An 18,945-nucleotide genomic window follows, 5' to 3' on the forward strand; every position below is an offset into this window, starting at 1 on the left:
GGTGCCTCAGTAAACCTTGTTCCGTTAAGCACCCTGCAGGCGGTAGGAATTTCAGAAAAAAAGATCCAAGGGTGCCCAATGGAAGTAACTGGGTTCGGAGGAAGTAGTGAATATATCGCAGGCCACATTCAACTATGGTTAAAATTGGGCCCTATAGCCTCTTTAGCTTGGTTCCATGTGGTAAAGATAGAAGTTTCATACCTTGTGCTCTTAGGGAAGCCGTGGCTGCACAAACACCGACTGGTGCCGCCTACCTATCATCTGTGCATGAAAGGGAGGTTGAATGGTAGGATGATATGTATAGTGGCAAACCCATCACCGTTTGAGTAGGTAGAGGCTCATTTAAAGGAAACTATATTTTATAACCAGTGGGCACCATCCGGGAAAAGCTCAGTATCGAAACCAAGAGACACCTTTGTCCTTAGGTGGGAGAACATTTGAGGTGACTTAGAGTCTGATTTGAGAGAATTACTCTCTCAGAAAAAGAAGAGAAAAGAAGCACTTGCTGCAGAGCCAGATGACACGCCACAATGCGTCAGGATCTAAGAACTCGACGGCAAGATTGTGTATAAACTATGAAGGTGCATGGGGCTTATGAGTGAAACACAAGCGGGCCCTCGACAAGAGTGGTAGCACAAAAGTCTGGTGTGTTGCATAGCTCAAGAAGGCTCAGAAGAAGAAAATCATGGAGAAAAAGACGAGGAGGTTACGACAGATAAAGATGTACAGGTTATGGCAGAAGAGAAGTTAGAGGAAGTCAACTTGGGGTCTGACTCATAGGAACCAAGGCCCATCTCAATTAGTTTAAAGTTGTCAGAAAAGGAAAAGTCAGAGTTAATACTGCTGTTGAAGGAATACAAAGATGTCTTTGCGTGAGATTATAGTGAAATGTCAGGATTGGATCCCAGGCTAGTAGTGCATACGCTGAATGTGGATCTAGAGGCCAAGCCAGTTACCCAGCCTACCAGAATATTTCATACTGAAATAGAAGAGCAGATAGTGAAGGAGGTACAGAAGCTGTTGGCCGCAAGATTCATCAAACCCATTCAACATCCACGTTGGTTATCCAACATAGTGCCAGTGAAGAAGAAGAAGAACGGGTAGATAAGGTGTTGCGTAGATTTCAGAAATCTTAACAGGGTTTGCCCGAAAGACGAATTCCCACTGCCAAACATGGACTTACTAATAGATTCTACGGCAGGAAGTGCCATGTTTTCCTTCATAGACGGGTTCAGTAGATACAATCAGATCAGAATGGCGCCGAAGGACGCGAAAAAGACTGCTTTCAGAACACTTATAGGCAACTTTTACTATACAGTAATGCCATTTGGGTCAAAGAACGCATGTGCAACTTATCAAAGGACAATGACGACTATATTCCATGACATGATGCATAGAGAATTAGAAGACTATGTGGATGACATAGTGATAAAATCAAAGAAGCGGGAAGAACATGTTCAAGTGTTGAGGAGGGTATTTGAAAGGTGTAGAACTTTCAAGCTAAGAATGAACCCTCTCAAATGCGCATTCGGGGTGTCTTTAGGAAAATTCTTGGGTTTTCTGGTCCACAGCAGAAGAATAGACGTAGACCCGGCCAAAGCTACAGCCATAGCAACTATGAAGCCTCCAGCCACAGTGAAGGAGTTGAAAAGCTTTTTGGGGAAGGTCCCATATATCCGAAGATTCATCCCCGGACTGGCATCCATCACCTCTACTTTCTAGAAACTGCTAAAAAAGGGGCAAAAATTTTAATGGGGGGAGGCACAGTAGGCAGCCTTTAAAAGGCTACAATAGATTATGATGAATCTCCCTACTATGCAAGCTCCAATCCGCAGGAAGCCACTGTTGTTATACTTAGCCGCCAACCAGTACGCCATAGGCACATCAATTGCCCAGGAGGATGGAGATAGTGTGAAACAGTCAGTTTATTACATCAGCCGAGCTCTAAAAGACGCAGAAACTCGCTATCCAAGGGCAGAGAGGGCATGCTTGGCTATCGTGTATGCCTCACAAAGGTTACGTCATTATTTCCTGGCCTATGAGGTATGACTGATGACTAAGTCTCACGCCATCAAAGCCTTATTACAACAGTCAATTCTCTCTGGCAGAATATCCCAGTGGTTGCTACAATTGTCACAGTATGACCTGAAGGAGGGAACGCCCAAGGCGGTAAAGGGCCAAGCTATAGCGGATCTGTTGGCACAGTTCCTAGGAGAAGAAGAATTCCCACTCGATGATGAAGTCCCAGGAGAAGTAGCTGTGGCAGAAGGGGTCGGAGAATGGTGGGTGATGAAATTTGATGGGTCTTCTACTACCCAATCGGGGGGAGTAGAAGTAGTTCTGTATCATGAAAAAAAAGAGGCTGTAGCACTATCATTCAAATTGGAATTCCCTTATTCAAACAACACGGCAGAATATGAAGCCTATCTAACTGGGTTAGCCACGGCCCTTGAAATGAGGGTCAAACACTTGAGAGTAATAGGGGACTCAAACCTAGTGGTCTGCTAGACTAAAGGAAGCTTCTCTTTAAAGGAATCCAGCCTAGTCCGTTACAGAGCAATGGCCCAGAAGATGGAGGAAAGATTTTTGACCTTTGAAATAGAGCACACTCCGAGAAGCGAAAATTGGTTCACAGATGCGCTGGCCGCATTAGGCTCATAAATAGTCTTCGAAGGGGATAACACCAGGATAGAAGTCAGCAAGAAGAAAGAATCTATTATCGAAATATTGAAAGAAAAGTTCTAGGAGGAACAGTGTAAAGAGGATTGGTGGAATCCCATAAGGGAGATCTTGATGAAGGAAGGAGAGCCTGCGGAATTAAAGGTACTAAAAGATTATGCCCTGGTAAGAGGAGAACTATACCACAGGATGCTAGGTGGGGTCTTGTCTAGATGTGTGGGGCAAGAAGAGGCTTAAAGAAAGTTGAAGGAAGTGCACGACAAGACTTGCGGATCCTGCGGAGAAATCAACCTTTACCGTAGACTCTAAAGGGTTGGCTTTTATTGGCTAAGTATGGGAAGAGATGCAGACCAAGTCCAAGTCCAATGCGAGACCTGCCATCTTGCGGCTGACAGAGAAGAAAGCTACGCTATGTTCGTCAGCGAAGACTGGAGAAAACCATTCACCCAGTACTTAGTAGAAGGTATCCTGCCACAAAAGCACAATGAGCGATACAAACTTAAAAGGCTGGCAGCACGTTACTTTTTGCACAATGGGGTCCTCTTCAAAAAAGGGTATGATGGAGACCCACTACGCTGTTTGGGCCCCGAGGAAGCAAAAGATATGATAAAGGATGTACACGCGGGAGAATTTGGTGAGCATCAACGGAAGAAGAAGCTATACAGATGCCTACTACAAATGGGCTACTACTGGCCTACCATGAAAAGGGACACGACAGAATTTGTAAAAAGATGTCACAGCTCCCAGGTGCAAGTCAACTTGATTCACACCCACCCACAGCACTTGCATAGTATGGTTAGCCCATGGCCATTCCATACTTGGGGGCTTGATTTGGTGGGGCCAGTTAACCCACCATCGCGCGGATACATATGGATCCTGGTGGCTACAGAGTATTTCACTAAATGGGCAGAGGCAATGCCACTTCGCAAAGCCACGGAAGGAGCAGTGGCAAACTTCATTAAGGAAAATATAATTGTAAGGTTCGGGGTGCCCCACAGAATCATCAGCGACAATGGCACGCCATTTGTCAACAGTGACGTGAGAAGGATGTTGGAATTTTACCAGGTCAAACACCATTGATCATCACCTTACTACCCGCAAGGAAATGGGCAAACGGAGGCGACAAACAAAACCCTAATAAAGATCATCAGTAAAATGAGCCAAGAGTATACGGGAGGATGGGCAATGCATCTACCGGATGCCCTTTGGGCCTACAGAAACTCGTCGAAGTCAGCCACAGGATTCTCACCCTTCTCTCTGGTATACGGAACAGAAGTGATGAGCCCAGTAGAAATAATGACCCATTCCCTACGGGTTATGCAAATGAAGGAAAAAGAAAAGGAGAAGGAGGTCTTTGCGGCAAAAAGGTAAATGGATTTAGAATGGCTCAACGAGAAGAGAGAAGAAGCTCAGAAGCGCAGCCATAGATTTAGACGAAGAATGACAGAAGCCTATGGCAGGATGACTAAAGAAAGGGTATTCTCAGAAGGACAACTCGTGTTAAAAGTGGCAGACTACGTCAGGCGAGGCATGGTAGGACCATCTAAGTTTGCACCAACATGGGAAGGACCCTTTGTGATAAGAGAGGCGCATCCCACTGGGTATTACTGCGTGACCCAAATGGATGGCAAAAACCTGATGGATCCCGTCAACGGAAAGTGGTTGAAGTGTTATTATGCGTAGAATGAGGAAGAACGAGAGGTCACAAAATCACCCTTTCCTTTTCTTTTTTTTTTGGAAGAGTCTTATGTTTCCCTTTTGTTTTGTTTTTTTTTTTCTTTTCAAGTGACTATGTCACAAAACAAAGAACTGTAACATGCTTTCATGAAATATGCAATGAAAAGTTACGAAGCATTATAAAGCATTCTATGTCTTAGCAGTAGTAAGAAAAGAAGCAGTAACCAAGTGTAGCATTTTATAGTTACAAAACCCAAATGTGGCAAACCCGCCAAATAAGTGCTAAAAAAAAAAGAGGGGAAATATAAGAGGTACTAGATAGAAAAGGAAATGAACCATATCATCATCAACGAAGTCCGGAGATAAGAGTTTGGTCTCCAAAAATGCTGAAACCACCAATACTGGAAAGGAGGCGCTCACGACGACCCTCCAAGTCTGCCACCTCTTTCTTCAGGACCTCAAGGCGTGTGTCAATGACATCAATAGCAGGTTGAACCTTCCTCATAAAAAAGGCACGAGCAATCTCACGAAGGTGATCCAAGATGAACTCTACAGCGAACCCCACACTTACAAGCTCCTGAATTGCGGCCTTCCACTGCAAGATCCTCTCGGTTGAAACGGTGTCAATAAAATTATGCTCAATATCATTCATCACACTCCCTAACAGCTTCAGAAAGTGCTCCCTGGTAGAACGACCGTATTGGAATCCTTGCATAAAGTCGCCGCGACTGCTGTAAATCGCCACGAGGTGAGAAGCGCAATCCTTAGGTATCCTAAAACCATGGAAGTCGACATAGGGAGGCCCGAAACCCCAGAAGTCTGCAGGATCGAGGTCATTGACCTCGTGTTGGTCGAAGCGGGTAAAGAAAGCTGTGGCCTCACTCGCTGGATCTGGCACTGTGGCAGAACTGCTACCCACCTCAAACTGAGAAAGAACGGTGGGAAGCGGACCTGGCAGAAGGTGTAAGGAGTGCAATAAGAATACACGAGGCAAGCAAATTGAAACACACAGTGAATGGGTGATGAAGAGAAGAGGATAAGAGGAACTTACTAGGGCCTGTGAGAATGAAGGCTGCAGGAACGGTAGAAACAGGTGCTACAAGTGCGGCAGGGGAAGTAGCTGTAGGCATATCTTTGTTTGCTGCAACCTTTGGCTCTTCAGAGGTCTCTGCAATAAAAAAAATGGACATGCAAAATAAAGGGAGACCACAACAAGGGGAGTAACACTGACATATATAAAGGGGAGGTAGCAAAAAAAAAAAAAAAAGGGGAAAAGAAGTTTGGCAATACATAGATAAACATACCCATGAATTCAACCTCGTGCTCAGAGTCTTCTTCTTCTTCTCCTTCAAATTTGGAAACCTTATTTTTCTTGGCAGGTTCATCATCAGGATCCTCAAGAATATCCTCAGATTCTTTAGAGGACAAGTCCACATCAAGACCGCGAGTGGTAGAAGAAGAAACGGAGGAAGGGGTAACCATTAAGGAGGAGCCATCCTTTACAGCCTGGGATAGAGATGCGAAAGGGTCACTGGTGGAGATAATAAGGGGCGTGACCTGACAAACAGCCTCAACCTGAACAGCAACACCAGGGATGGCCCCTTCTTGGGAAGTGGGTGTCGAGGCAGGAATGAGAATGGTCTCACTAACCTCTTCAGCAAGAACTCCCTGTGGAGCAGTAGGAGTGGCAGAAGTCGCAGTAGGGAACACCATATCCGACTCGTCAAAGAAACCACCCATGAGAGTACCTATGGAGGCAGAAATCTCTTCAGCCGTGGGGCGATACACAGAGATGGTTTCAGGCTCGGCCTAAGAAAACAAAAGACGAAGGTTAATGACATGTATAAAATTTTTTAAAAGAAAAGGGAAGAAGGAGGCATACTTCAAACTCGGGCTCATCGAGCGAAATAGGATGGGTAGCAGACGAGTCCTCCTTGTACTTCGACTGTAAAAAAAAAACGAAATGAGAAGAAGGGGACAAGCCAGCAAGAGCACAGGGTTAGCCACAAGAAGAATCCTATACAAGAATGATAAAGAATAGGGAAAGTTAGAGATGACATACTCTCCGCTCAGTAGTGGTGGGTGCTTGAGGAGAAGAAATCTTCCTTTTACTGCCCCGGGTCCTGCTGGAAGGAGGAGCATCAATGGATGGCCGAGGAATGGTAGGCCTAATCTTGCCTGAGGCGGAACGCTTGCTGGAGCGGGTGCGAACGAAAAGAGGAATAGTACTCTCTAATACAATGATACTCATAGGAGGAAGGTTACTTTCAAAAGGTACAATATCTGAGCAAGTCTCAGAGGAATCATCACCTGCCTTCTTCTTCGCAAACTTGAACTTGATGGAACCCTTCTTCGTGGGCACGGGGACATTAGTCACCTTCACTTTCTTCTCCCAGCCCGCGGGGTAATTACCAACGTGCTAGTGTCACCCTCTCTCCTCCTCGACTCACTCGAATATGGCAGATCGGCTTTGTTTCCTAGCATAAGCCAGCACAGACGCAGAAGGCAAAAGCAAGCGAGGATTGGCAGAGACGACTGCGCCAAGCCTATCAGGAGGGATGAGGGAAAATCCACGACTACCAAACAACTCCTTCTCGAAAGAAATCATCACTATTTGCCAGTATCCATGCATAGTAGCGGTACAAATGCCTTCCCTTTGAGAGCCTGGAATAGTAACTGCAGTAAAGTGCTAGCTCCAAAACTCAAAAGCGGTATGCTGCAAGAACGGTCGGACGGAAGTGGGAGACTCCGCGAGAAAAGAGATGTCATCAGGAATGTCCTAATCCAGTCCAAATTGCCTCCTCACCTGGTTAGCAGGATAATGTACAAACCTGACGCCTTCATCAGCCAAATAAGGCAATCACCCCGCGTTGGTGGTTGCCAAGTATGTTATACCCCTCTCCTCAAAGCTAGTCAGCGAGGTAGTGGTGCCAACCACATCAACAAATGTACCCATTACAGAATCCATACACGTATAACCTGTTCCTAAATTCCTATACGCCCTCCAGGAAAACCCAACTCCTTTATCAAAGAATTCAACAACAGGATGATCAATCGGTTTTAAACCAGCCCAACGAAAAGCCAAAGGAAAATTGGAATCAAACTTGTTGTGATGACCTTCAGATACGAACTGTACTTTTCTTTGGCAAATTGGACGGGCCTACACTTTGCTAGATGCCTAGCGCAACACTTATACAACACATGCTGCAAGATGATACAATGAACAGAAGTGGTGATTATATAACAAGAACCTACTTGACTCTCATCGCTCTGTAGGATGTCTAACTGGACATACAAATGCCCCAAGAACATGGGTGCCAGCGGCAGACTCACCCCAGCAGAAATCTTAATAGACAACCGAAAGTATAGAGGCTTTACAGCGTAGTGGGGATGGGAACCAAAAACAAACTTACATAGCCAGAATGTGATAAAGGCCGCACGGCTAACAGCGACGGAGAGCTTTGAAGGAGAACCAATCCAAAATGATAACTTGGCATTGCCATTCATCATTTTCTTCAACTCGGCCTCTACGACCTCTTTTTCCAGAGAAAGCTCTAGAGTGGCAGGATCAACATCGCCAAGGATGGGCAGAAGCAATTGATTTGCCATGTCCTCCAAGGTCACGATGATCTCACCGCAAGAGAGAAAGAAGGTGTGGGTAGTGGTGCACCATCGACGGACTAAATGGCGGAGGTTGAATAAGTCCCTAAAATTAGCCAAACAACAAGGTAGAACGATGGCCTTCAATACACCGGCCCGCTGTAGTAATCCCATGAAACCCGTATCAGACAGCTCTCTATCTACCCACTCCTTCCAACTCGAGGCGGCGTCGGACCCAAATTCAAAATGGATGGGTACAGGGAGTGCAGTGCCTTGGCAGATGGCAAGATCGAAAATCGAAGAGGCTAATGGAGCCCAAGAAACTTCAGGGTTACGTCAGCAAAGGGCGAGCCACACACAGCCCGGCAGCGGCGGCGCATAATCACCGAGAACCTTAGGGAAGTGGACGTGAACATCATACCAAGGATCTATAAAGGGGGCACACTCACTGTTGGGATCGCACCTTTCTACTTCATCGAAATGGTCTGATTCAGAATAAGCGACCTCTTTGCCCGCCTCACGTGCAGCAGGATCATCAACAACCTCCTTCCCCTTACGGCGGGAAGAGGTTTGACCTTTCGCTAGTGTCATGGAATATCGGTTGATCGGGGAAGATAGTTTGTGGTGATTGGGAAGGACACAGAAGAAAAGAGAGGAGAAAGGGTGTTTGTGTCTGAAATATAAAGGGGCTCGGTCTTAAATACCAGTGCCATGGAGAATGGTACGAAGGGATGCGATGGGTCAATCAGCAGATAAGGGAAGGAGTTAATGAAGCGGGGGTTGTGTTTCAGAATAACTGCTAAACTGGAAAATTCGAAGAGACAACACTATTCACGGCAGGAAAAGAAAAAAATGTATGAGTTGGGGTCCACTTTTCGAAAAAGCCCGCGAAGGAAAAGGAGAAGAAGAAAACAGAAGGGATAGGGAAGTCTTTATTCACATATGAACTGCAGGAGCATTTCATATGCTTAGGGGGCTAAATGTAGATGCTCATTTTTTAGAAGTCCAGTAGGAGGAGGAAACCCAACAACGTGGGCAGAAGAAAGTGGGATGGAAATACCATTAAGCTTAAGTGGCAGGAATAATGGATCATGGGTCCATAAAGTAAACAAATAGACTCTGAAGAAGTAAATAGGCCTAAGAAGGCCCGGACAGAAAGAAATAGCAAACTCATGGGCTATATAGATGTAGAAAAGTGAGAATGGGCCACAACTATCACAGTAGGCCCAAAGCAATGTAAGTAAAGAGAGTAAGGGGCAATGGAGAATCCATAAGCCCCAAAGATGAAGTATGAAGTATGAAGTACTTAGTACTTGGGCCAAGGAAGCCCAATGAGTTAGCAACAGCCCATGGGAAGCACTGAATTGGAAAGGGCTGAATTGGAAAGGGCTAAGGATGCTTCAAGAAAGTAAACGGGCCAAGGAGGCCCAAAAGGAAGTAAACGGGACGCAGGAGCCTGCAAGTAGTGTAGTAAAAGGCCCAATGAGTCTATTGGGCCATCATAAAAGGGATGAACAGCAAGCCTAAAAAGGCCCAATAGTCCTGGGTTAAGTAAACATCACAGCAGGCATGACCGAATAATGCGGTAGGAAGTAACAGCAAGGCTAGCAATAAAACACAGAGGAAGGCGCGAAGGAAGGGAAGCCTACAATCAAGTAAAGCCCAACAAGTCATAAAGAATCATAAATTAATAAAGCAGCCCACGCCGTAAGAAGTCAAAAACAAGCGGAAGAACAGGCAGACGGACCTTCAGGCCATGGCAAGCGCATGAGCAGCATACAGATTTTGGATGAGCATGGAAGTGAGACACGCTCAAGGCCCAGACGCCACCAGCCTGTATCCAACCAATACAGGAAGTGGTGGATCATGAATCAGAGGTAAGAGAGCATGGTCTGGCGGTGAGAAGGGGGAAAACCTATTTTCGTGTTTCCTGCTCAGGCTCTTTTGGAGGCAATGTCTTGTTGGGATGACATACCACCCAAAATAAGCAAAACTGAGTTGGAACCACTAGGTGCATGCCATGAGGAACGGAGAGGAAGAGAGTATTTACATTGTGGCAGGTAAGAATGCCACGACAAGCAAACAAACAAACAAAATAGTCTTCTTTGTCTGGTGAGGTGGAGTGGCGCAACCAACACAAGTGAGTGGCTTTGGTTGGGTGACTGACCAATCAGTAATAGTCGGCAAGGACACCCACACCAGACAAAAACAGTTAAGGGCTAACATGGTAAAAGCCAACCGCGACTGGCATTATATAAGGAGCCCTCGCTATGCATGGCAGGGGTAGAGCGACCTTGGGGGAGAGAATCACCATAACTAAGAAAAATTATCGAAAGATAAAATGAAGAAAAAAAAAGGAAAAAATTAGAGAGAATAGAAAGAAAAGTAAAAATAGAGAGAACGGAGTGTCAGACATGCACCAAATAGGTTAATCCCCCTCTCCCTCTCCGACCCATGTTCTCTGATAATGGCAAAGGATCTCTCTAAATACAAGTCATTCAGGCCTGCCCCTTCAAAGCAGTTAATTTCTCTTTCAGAGAGATTAGTCGCGTTGAAGAGATGGTTCTCCTTCTTGACTTAGACCCAACAACGTAACTTGATATGACAGATTGACATTTTTTTTTCCTTTTAATAAGCTTATTGCTATTCATTCAATACTTATCCTTTGTTGCTTTTTCCATAAAACGAGTATTCATTATCAAAGCCCATTATTTGCCTTTGTCTGGATAGCGAAAGAATTTCTATTATTGTCTTTATTATATCTGTCTGCCGTAACTATTATAACAACTCTACCTGCCATGGGCAAGTGATAAACAATCTTGGCAAACGGAGACATCGTTTGCACATAAGCCGGACCAAGGAGATTTGCTATTGGACCGGTCCCAACTCCCTGATCCAAAAAACTTTGGAGCCAAGTGCAGCAGGAGGCGGCCCAGCCCAACACCTTTTTAAGGACATTTAATCATGTTTTCAAAAACTGATAAATATATACAAACCATTTTAAAGGAATCCCAATTGTATATGTTATATCAAACAAAGCTTTGTATATGTTCTAAAGGTTTTCATTGATCATTGAATTTCAGAATTTCATATACACTGTGTTTTCCATTTCGTCTGTCTCTTCTAACTAATGAAAAATATGAAGTAATGGACCCAAGCGTGGAGATGACAAGAAACTCGAAGTATTCATTTAATTTCATATTTACCGTTTTGATCAGACAGCTCAAAAAACACTTTCTTTTGACTATGTTTATTTCATAAGACATCATCAAACATCAACTCAAATTTCTAGATAAAGGGTGCAAATTTGAAGTGATTGCCACTCCTCAAACTCAAAACTAATTTTTTCCCAATTGCCAACAGAAGCTGCTGATATGAATTGAAATCTATAAGCAAAAATTGCAAACTTCATAGGCACAATAAAGAAAAAAAGACAGAGGGGATGAATTAAGTACACAGAGAGTTTACAGTTTACAAAACTAAGAACATTGTTTCATTAATGATGAGGTCAATAAAATACAAACACAAAATTTAATTAGACAGTAGGAAGGACCTTCTTGACAATTTCCTGGCTGAGAGCAGCAATTTGAGAATCAAGTGCCTTAAGAGTTTCTTCCTTCTGCAGCTCCAAACTGGCCAAGGCTTCTTGCAACTCTGCCTCCACTTTCTTCCTTCCCTCCGCCAGCTTCTGCTCCACCTCTTCCTGTGTTTCCTTCTTCATCTTGCTTAGCGCTGCCGCTATCTCGGCCCTGGCAGCCTTCATCACCGCTGCGGCTTGCTCTTCCAACTGCTTAACCTCTCCAGAAGTGTCCTTCACGTCGCTGAGCTTGGCCCTTATGGCAGCATCTCTTTCGTCCATGAATTTGCCAACTGGGGTGTAGTAGATCTTGTCTAGAGCGACCATGAGGAACAAGAATTCTGCCACGATGATTGGGAGGGTGAGGTTGAAGTCGAAGAGCGCTGCTTTTTCCATCTCTACAGATAGGGAAGGTGGGGCCAGGGTGAGTGAGGTGGCGGCTACTAAGGACAGGGATTTGAGTGTGGAGGTTGAGAGTTTGAGCAGTTGGTGTTTTGTGATTTTTGGGGTTGGGAGTTTGGGGAGTGTGATTTGGGACATGGAGAGTTTGGGTTTGGGAGTGGTGGAGAGTGAGGGAGCCGCTGGGGCTAAGGTTCTGGTAGAGGCCATGATCATGTTGGCCATGCCTGCTTACTGCTTAACTGTCACTGATACGAGCTTGTTTGTTCTTCTGGGAGGGAGAGTCTGTGTGTTTGTGTATTGCGTGATATGGCTGGTTTCTGAGAAGGATGTTTGGGGTGAGAGTGAGAAGGGAGTGGATTTTCTCAAGGGCTATCTCATTCTTTGCCACACATATTGATAAAATTTGTGGTCGAGGAAGTGTTTCTCACGTGCTGTGGGGTGCGTGACATCTCAAATTCTTCGTATCTGCAGTTGGCCTTATAAAATCAGAAACTATTATGGAGGAAAATTCTTGGACACACCCAATGAGGAAAATTCATGGCTAAAATTATCTTAATTAGTTTTTTTTTTTGTGTAAATGAGAATTAAATTTCAGATCTTTTATATAATCATTAGACACTTTACCAATTGAGCTAATAGGAACTCATATGGTTAAAATTATCTTAAGTATATTTTTAGTCACATTACCAATTTAATTAATTATGTATCTTGTTTAAAAATACAAGCCAATGGTTTTACCAATTGCCACAAAATGGGTGGGAGGATTTTCATATTTTTTTTTTTCCACTACTAATTTCGTTGTGTAATCGTGGTCCTATCACACACATGCTATGTAATAACAAGGAGAAATCATTTAAAGGTGATCCTAAGGTGTTGGTTAATTGAACCAATATATAAACCAATTTCAACCCGTCTGGTGTACCTGGTAACCCGTCTGGTGTTTGAACTTTTCATTGGTGCAATCAAGCATTGCATGATCTTTATTGCCTATGTACACATCTGCGTTTCAAAATTTTAAAAAGAACGCAAATCTCAGCTTGTGAAGAACAGAAGAACATTATGGATTTGAAAATAAGAATCCTCTCTAACCTATACAAGCAGTAGCATCAATCCTCTCTCCATTTATCCCTCCGAGAATTGCGTTTCTTCCTGCAAAGCCATATGATCTTTCTAAAACCACCCACTAAACCAGTGCCCATTCCTGAAGGACAAGCCAAGCCTACAACTTTCTTCCTCTTAACAGTTGCTTGTCTGGTGCATAAGAACCACCCTCCCAATAGGTGTGCAATCCTGGCCTTGTGGGGTTTAGTCAAACAACGATCTTTTTTGTCGTAATGCTGGAGCTTCCCCTTCTCTATATCACTACAATCGTCATCTTCCTTGTCTTTTTGTTCTCCTTCGTCACAGCTATTTGATTGCGATAATGACCTGCAGATTTCCAATTAAATGTACATTATCAACAAAAGTACAGAAAGCACTAGATTTAGTGGACATGCACGGTTTAAGCATATGAACTCAATTACAGAGCAAAATTCATCTATAATGTTATCCACATTAGCTTATACACATGCCTCCAAAGTCCAACCTTCTAATGATGATTTTACTTAACAAACACTAACATCTTTTTTTTTTTCAACCTATATTGTATAGAAAATATTCGCTTAGAGAGGTTGCAAATCACTTTTGATCCCCTATTGATTGCTGCATAAAGACCTCTGCCTTCCAGTTCTGCCAACCATGTGATTAGTTGACCAGTAAATGGGGTAAGGGGCTTTCTAAGCCAAGAGCCCTAAAAATAAAAACAACAAGAAAGGAGAAAGACCAGGGCTTTTTAGAGCAGTGCCTCCCGTGATTTTATAGACACAAGAGCCTGCACTGCAAGGAACTTCCAATATATTTCCAATCAGCATAGAGTCACCAACCCATATTTTACAGGTTCTAAAGTCACTCGCTGAACAGGGGGACAAACTTTGTTGCTTTCAATAAAGCAAGGATATTCCAAACTCTTAGTGAAGCAAGGGTGAACTTTAATCTTGCAGAAATGCACTATGTTTAAAAACAGTAGGGCAGGAAAATGTGGAACTTGTCCACTCAGAACAAAGATTATCTTACAACCAGAAGGAAACATCTTTTTGCATAACAATAAAATGAAGCCATTGCTTAATTACAGTGGATTGTGAAACATTCTCTTGCTGGCTATCACAAATGAAACCACCTAGTGGGTAACATACCTGTGGCAAATACCAACCTTGATCCTTGCACTAATCAATTTAATTTAGTTTTTTTTAACAAGTATTATACATGATCAACTATTAGATATCTCGCCATACTTGCACATCAGTAATATCAATCTCATTATACCCAAGCTTCTTAAATTCAAGGAAATAAAATCCTGTTTAGCTAATTTTTTTAGTAATTATGTAATCATATTGTTGAACTATACTGCAGTATGTAAACCCAGAAGCTTTGTCTGTTGCTACACTTGATACCTGGGTAATATTAAACACAAGCAAGATGGCCATTCTAGTGCAGCATTGGTTGGTAACAATGTCAGTCCTCATCTGTCTAGACAAGTGCAGCTTGTGCAAGTTTTGTTTTTGATGTTGATTTTAAGAGACAATTATTAGAAGATAAATGGCCATAGAGAGAGCTTTACATTTTTCTTTGCTTTGAACCAACATCCCGTTTCTTTGGTCGTTTCTTTCTCAAGTTGTAGCTGATTGAGATGTGCCGAATAAAATGAAGCTGTACTTATCAAAACAAGGACAATAAACATTAAGAAAGAAGTCGAAAGCAATTAACTTCAAATAAAACACTATTTAATTTCATGGACAACAAAAAATAAAAGTTACCAGTGATTATGATACACAATCAAAAATAAGAAAAAACAACAGAAGAAAAAAATTTAATCTAATGTAAATGTCAAACAACGCACAATGAGCTGAAGTAAGAGGAACACAATTAAAAGATCAGTGAGGGTGACTCTATTAGTTGAGTTATCTAAAGAAGAGTGGGACATGCAGACACGGTACTAAGTCACCTGTTAATTGACATTGATTTTTGATAAACAAGAGAAGCAATGGACATGCCATATCACCAAGAACATCAGGCCGATCATAACCATCTACACCAGAAATGAAATTCACTCAAAGTCGCTTATTAACTGACTTAGCTTCTTGATGGACAAGAGAAGCAACAGACAGGCCCTAGGACTAGGAACATCAGACTGATCATAACCATCTACACTAGGAATGAAATTCTCCATCTCTAAACAAATAGCGTTATTGCCCTAATTGAGAATTTCAATTGCATTGGTGGTCAGCAACTGTACCTATACTATGAACAATTGAAACACAAATAATCATTATAGGGCTATTCTAAACTAGTTCAGATTGGGTCCTGCATCCTCTCTTTGTGTGTGTTTGAATCTTCTTAACCGCTCATGCAAGTTCTAGTGTTTGCATCGATAGAGTTTATAAACTGGTTTTCAAAGTTTCACAAGCATTCCGCTTGGTTTTTTTTTTATAGTTTTCCTGTCTATGCTTAATTTCCTGTCTGTGCTTAAGTTTTCATAATATGAAGACAACAGAATATCCTCAGCTACAAAATCAGGCTATTATCTATCTTGGAGCTCTATGCCAATGTAAATTGCACCTGGATTCCCAATAAGGTAATGAAACATCTTAAAGCAAGCTTATTAATACACTCTTTATTCCAACCCATCTCATTATACCACAATAAGAAGGTATTAACTATAACAACATGATCAAAAAGTTATGACCAATAGTTCTCTTTAGCAGATTATGATAAGCACTTTTTCCATAAATCTGGCAAACACTGCATCCAATTATAACTCAATGGGTGTGTTAGTGTATTGCACTGAGTTCCTTTTTATACCTAAAGAGTGCTGCCATGAGGTGAAGACACACATACGCACATATTCTAGCCATTAATCTGTGTCCTTAATTCATTTTCAAGCAATCTTTTTTTAATTATTTGGCATCATATTTAGCATTAGTAACTTGCATCTAGGAACAATCAAATGATGATTAATCAAATCTTTATAACATAGACATAAATAAGAACTGAAGTGCATCAACGAATTGATTTCTCTTACTAAAAAAGTATATTATGTGAAAAGAATTCTGTCATACTGAATTTGTTAATTTCATTTAGGGACAGCCTTCTCTTTTCATTCAATTCATTTGCACACCATTTAACCTTACCCTTGCTCTATTGTCACAGTACAGATGTTAAGAAAATATATTCATTGAAAGTCTTTGTATTTTTTTCTCCCAGCATAAAGCCTAAGAAAAAAGAAATCCTACCAAGCAAAGTCTAATTTATTTAACTGCATCCTTTGAAATAAAAGCACCATTAATAATAAATTAAAAAAAAAGGAAAAGAAAAGAACGGACTTTCAAATTTGTTTCCATTCATTTTTCTTCTCAACCATACTAAGGGTAGAGGAAGATCTCAGAAAATCCATTTTGCACTTCCCAGTTTTACCAAATCAACCAATTCACGGCAAACCCAAGAACAAAGTAAATTTCAACTGGTTAATGGATTCCCATATGGTGGTCTAATACAATTTTAGCCTAAAGGTCCTGCATAAAGATCCAAATAGCAAACTACGCAACAAAATACCTTCTAACAACTAAAGGAAGGCTGCCACAAACCTGATCACCATCCTTGATGCCATAATTTCTGATAGGGTCAGCTTCAGTGACTAGCTTCTGACCATCATAGCATAAGCAGAAATGCCCCCAAAGATGTGGCCTTCATGAACCAGATTCAAACAAGTAATTCAATGTAAACAATGCAGAATAATTATCACCATGTGCTGAGTTTGGTGACTGAGAAACTGTGGGAAATGAAAAAAAAAAAAAAAAAAATCTTGACATATGTAAGATTTGACTCTTGGGTGAAGCAAAAGCCTAGAGCATGTTTGGTTGGAGGGGGAGGAGAGGGAAGGGGATGGGGACAGTTAAATGAACCTTGATTGGATGTTTCTGTGAAGGATTTGAGGGGATTTGGAGGGTATCTTACCAATCCAAACCCCTCATTTTTGTTTCCCCCAAACTGAGGAATTTGGAGGGGAAGGGGTTCACTTGTATTAAAATTTTAAATTGTCAATTTATATCCAATTCATTAAAATTAGAAAAAGTGAGTTACAGTTAACTTAACTTGTAAAATTTTTTGTCATCAAATAAAGGACATGGGTTTGAATCCCACCTATACCAAAAATCAATTGGTGTCTTGGCCTAATGATAAAGAACAATCATTATGAAGCGGATATCATAGATTCAAATCCTATCATATCTTTAAAAAAAAAAAATAATAATAAAATATAAAAAAGCAAAAAAGGGCCATAACTATCAATTTATATGACGATTCCCCTCTCTCCTTCCCCTAATTAAATTTTAATGTATCCAAACAAAGCGGAGGGATATCTCAAATCTATTCCACTTCCTCCTACTTAATTTTTAGAACAACCAAATAAGGGGAAGGAGTAATCATTCCCCTCCTCCGTCCTCTCCTTCCACCCTTTACCCTCTCCTCTCCTCTCCCTTCAAAACTTCTAATACACTGGTAAAGTGAGCCAAACTAAAAATCCTTTTTGAGTAATAAACTCTCATATCCTTATAAACCTTAGATTTGTTAAGAACCAATGTGGCATTTAAAAAAAAAAAAAAAAAAAGAAAAAAAGAAACCATCTAACTTTTCATGGAATAAATAGATTTTGAATCTCATACCCAAACTCTAGGCTAAATTGAAAATCTGATTACTCTACTTTTACAAAATGAAAAAGTGTAAAAAGGAAAATACCATGAAATTTTTCCTGGTCCCTTCTGAGGCATGTGATCAAACACCGCCTCCACTGCCTCCTTGAGTTCAGCAATAGTGGCTGTCTTTGTAACTTCAATATCTGTAACCAAAAACCTCAATTACTTCAAAATCCATGAGAGAAAACTTGAAATGTGTTTTGGATTTCAACTTCAAGTCCAGCATAAATAAACCCTAACCCCCCGTTTTGGTTTCCGAGAAAATTGTAGGAAAAGAATTGGAAAAATAAGTTCAAATCCTGAATCAGAAAACTTCACAATCCATTAACTTGATATGTAGTTGTTGTGAGTTTATTCCAAATTTAGAAACCAAAACAAAAAAAAAAAGAGCACATTTTCCACAATCATCGATTTTCTCGGTAACCAAACAACCTCATAGAAGAAAAAGAGAAAATTACCGAAGGAAGAGCCGTCCAATTTGAGGACAGAGAGGTTGAGAGGCTGAGAGGGAAGCTTCGTATACAGAGATTTAGACTTGGGAGAAAGTCCATCGGCTATGAACGAGGAGGACAATTTCAGCGACCGCCGATTCCTCTCCACCGAAACCCTACGCTTCGAGCTAAAACCGCCGTCGCCGCCGCCTTCTTCTTCGTCCTCAGCCTCGATTAACAACCTGTTATCAACCATCGCTTCCATTCACACCAAACCTCTCTCAACAATCCATAGTCTTATAGAGATAGAGAGAGAGAGAGAGATTCTTAGGAGAGAAGAACACGCATTGAAGTTGGTAAGAGAAGGAGTTAGGGTTAGGATTTTTCGCTTTATTGATTTGAGACTCACTGTAACGGAGCTTGTGTCGGAGAGATTCTTTTTTTTTTTTTTAGAGAGAGAAAGAAAGAATTTTCTTTTGTGGGGTTTGGCGGGGAAAACAGTTAGAATATCAGAATTTGGAGGGGTAACCGTTTCGCGCGCAAATTCTCCAAATTCTGTTTTCGGTACAGGAGATAATTTAGGAAATGCGGTGCACATATGGACTATGGTTATAAAAATAAGGTTATTTGAGGAATTTTCACCAAAAAATCTGTTTTTTTTTTTTCTAAGTTTTCCAGTGTCATACCTTATTCAACTTAACTTCTAGTCAACTAGGTTATACGATCTTTCTTTACTATTTTTACATAGAATAAATCCATAAAAATATCAAAAAATAAAATCTTTGACCATAAA

The 18,945-nt window shown here is 41.6% G+C and overlaps 4 protein-coding genes across 4 annotated transcripts; 1 reads left to right on the forward strand and 3 right to left on the reverse strand.

Moving 5' to 3' along the window:
• The first annotated feature begins 1,800 nt into the window (after positions 1-1,800).
• Positions 1,801-2,508, forward strand: LOC142622552 (uncharacterized). Its single transcript, XM_075796044.1, has 2 exons — positions 1,801-2,043; positions 2,140-2,508. Exons 1-2 carry the CDS (start codon positions 1,801-1,803, stop codon positions 2,506-2,508), a joined length of 612 nt encoding a protein of 203 aa, XP_075652159.1.
• A 2,108-nt stretch (positions 2,509-4,616) lies between these two features.
• On the reverse strand, positions 4,617-5,519 carry LOC142626859 (uncharacterized). Its single transcript, XM_075800569.1, has 2 exons — positions 5,408-5,519; positions 4,617-5,307 (listed from the first exon to the last, which is right to left on the reverse strand). The coding sequence occupies exons 1-2, from the start codon at positions 5,484-5,486 to the stop codon at positions 4,703-4,705; spliced, it is 684 nt and encodes a 227-aa protein (XP_075656684.1). The 5' UTR covers positions 5,487-5,519; the 3' UTR covers positions 4,617-4,702.
• A 5,857-nt stretch (positions 5,520-11,376) lies between these two features.
• LOC142609985 (ATP synthase subunit b', chloroplastic) lies at positions 11,377-12,311 on the reverse strand. The gene has a single exon (XM_075781710.1). It carries the CDS (start codon positions 12,155-12,157, stop codon positions 11,492-11,494), a length of 666 nt encoding a protein of 221 aa, XP_075637825.1. The 5' UTR covers positions 12,158-12,311; the 3' UTR covers positions 11,377-11,491.
• Positions 12,312-12,341: 30 nt separating this feature from the next.
• LOC142609974 (uncharacterized) lies at positions 12,342-18,757 on the reverse strand. Its single transcript, XM_075781699.1, has 7 exons — positions 18,180-18,757; positions 17,765-17,864; positions 16,615-16,714; positions 14,592-14,680; positions 13,025-13,363; positions 12,858-12,934; positions 12,342-12,400 (listed from the first exon to the last, which is right to left on the reverse strand). The coding sequence occupies exons 1-5, from the start codon at positions 18,415-18,417 to the stop codon at positions 13,042-13,044; spliced, it is 849 nt and encodes a 282-aa protein (XP_075637814.1). The 5' UTR covers positions 18,418-18,757; the 3' UTR covers positions 12,342-12,400; positions 12,858-12,934; positions 13,025-13,041.
• Between the last annotated feature and the right edge of the window lie 188 nt (positions 18,758-18,945).

This window comes from Castanea sativa, chromosome 1, assembly GCF_040712315.1.
Source record: "Castanea sativa cultivar Marrone di Chiusa Pesio chromosome 1, ASM4071231v1".
Lineage (NCBI taxonomy): Eukaryota > Viridiplantae > Streptophyta > Magnoliopsida > Fagales > Fagaceae > Castanea > Castanea sativa.

Bases quoted from the DNA above. Each gene is read 5' to 3' on its own strand.
- LOC142622552 (XM_075796044.1), top strand. From the start codon at position 1,801: ATGAATCTCCCTACTATGCAAGCTCCAATCCGCAGGAAGCCACTGTTG. The intron at 2,044-2,139 runs GTATGACTGATG...CAATTGTCACAG, and splicing joins ATTATTTCCTGGCCTATGAG to TATGACCTGAAGGAGGGAAC.
- LOC142626859 (XM_075800569.1), bottom strand. From the start codon at position 5,486: ATGCCTACAGCTACTTCCCCTGCCGCACTTGTAGCACCTGTTTCTACC. The intron at 5,308-5,407 runs GTAAGTTCCTCT...ACCTTCTGCCAG, and splicing joins CTTCATTCTCACAGGCCCTA to GTCCGCTTCCCACCGTTCTT.
- LOC142609985 (XM_075781710.1), bottom strand. From the start codon at position 12,157: ATGGCCAACATGATCATGGCCTCTACCAGAACCTTAGCCCCAGCGGCT.
- LOC142609974 (XM_075781699.1), bottom strand. From the start codon at position 18,417: ATGGAAGCGATGGTTGATAACAGGTTGTTAATCGAGGCTGAGGACGAA. The intron at 17,865-18,179 runs GTAATTTTCTCT...TTTTGGTTACAG, and splicing joins ATTGGACGGCTCTTCCTTCG to ATATTGAAGTTACAAAGACA. The intron at 16,715-17,764 runs GTATTTTCCTTT...TGGTTCATGAAG, and splicing joins GGACCAGGAAAAATTTCATG to GCCACATCTTTGGGGGCATT.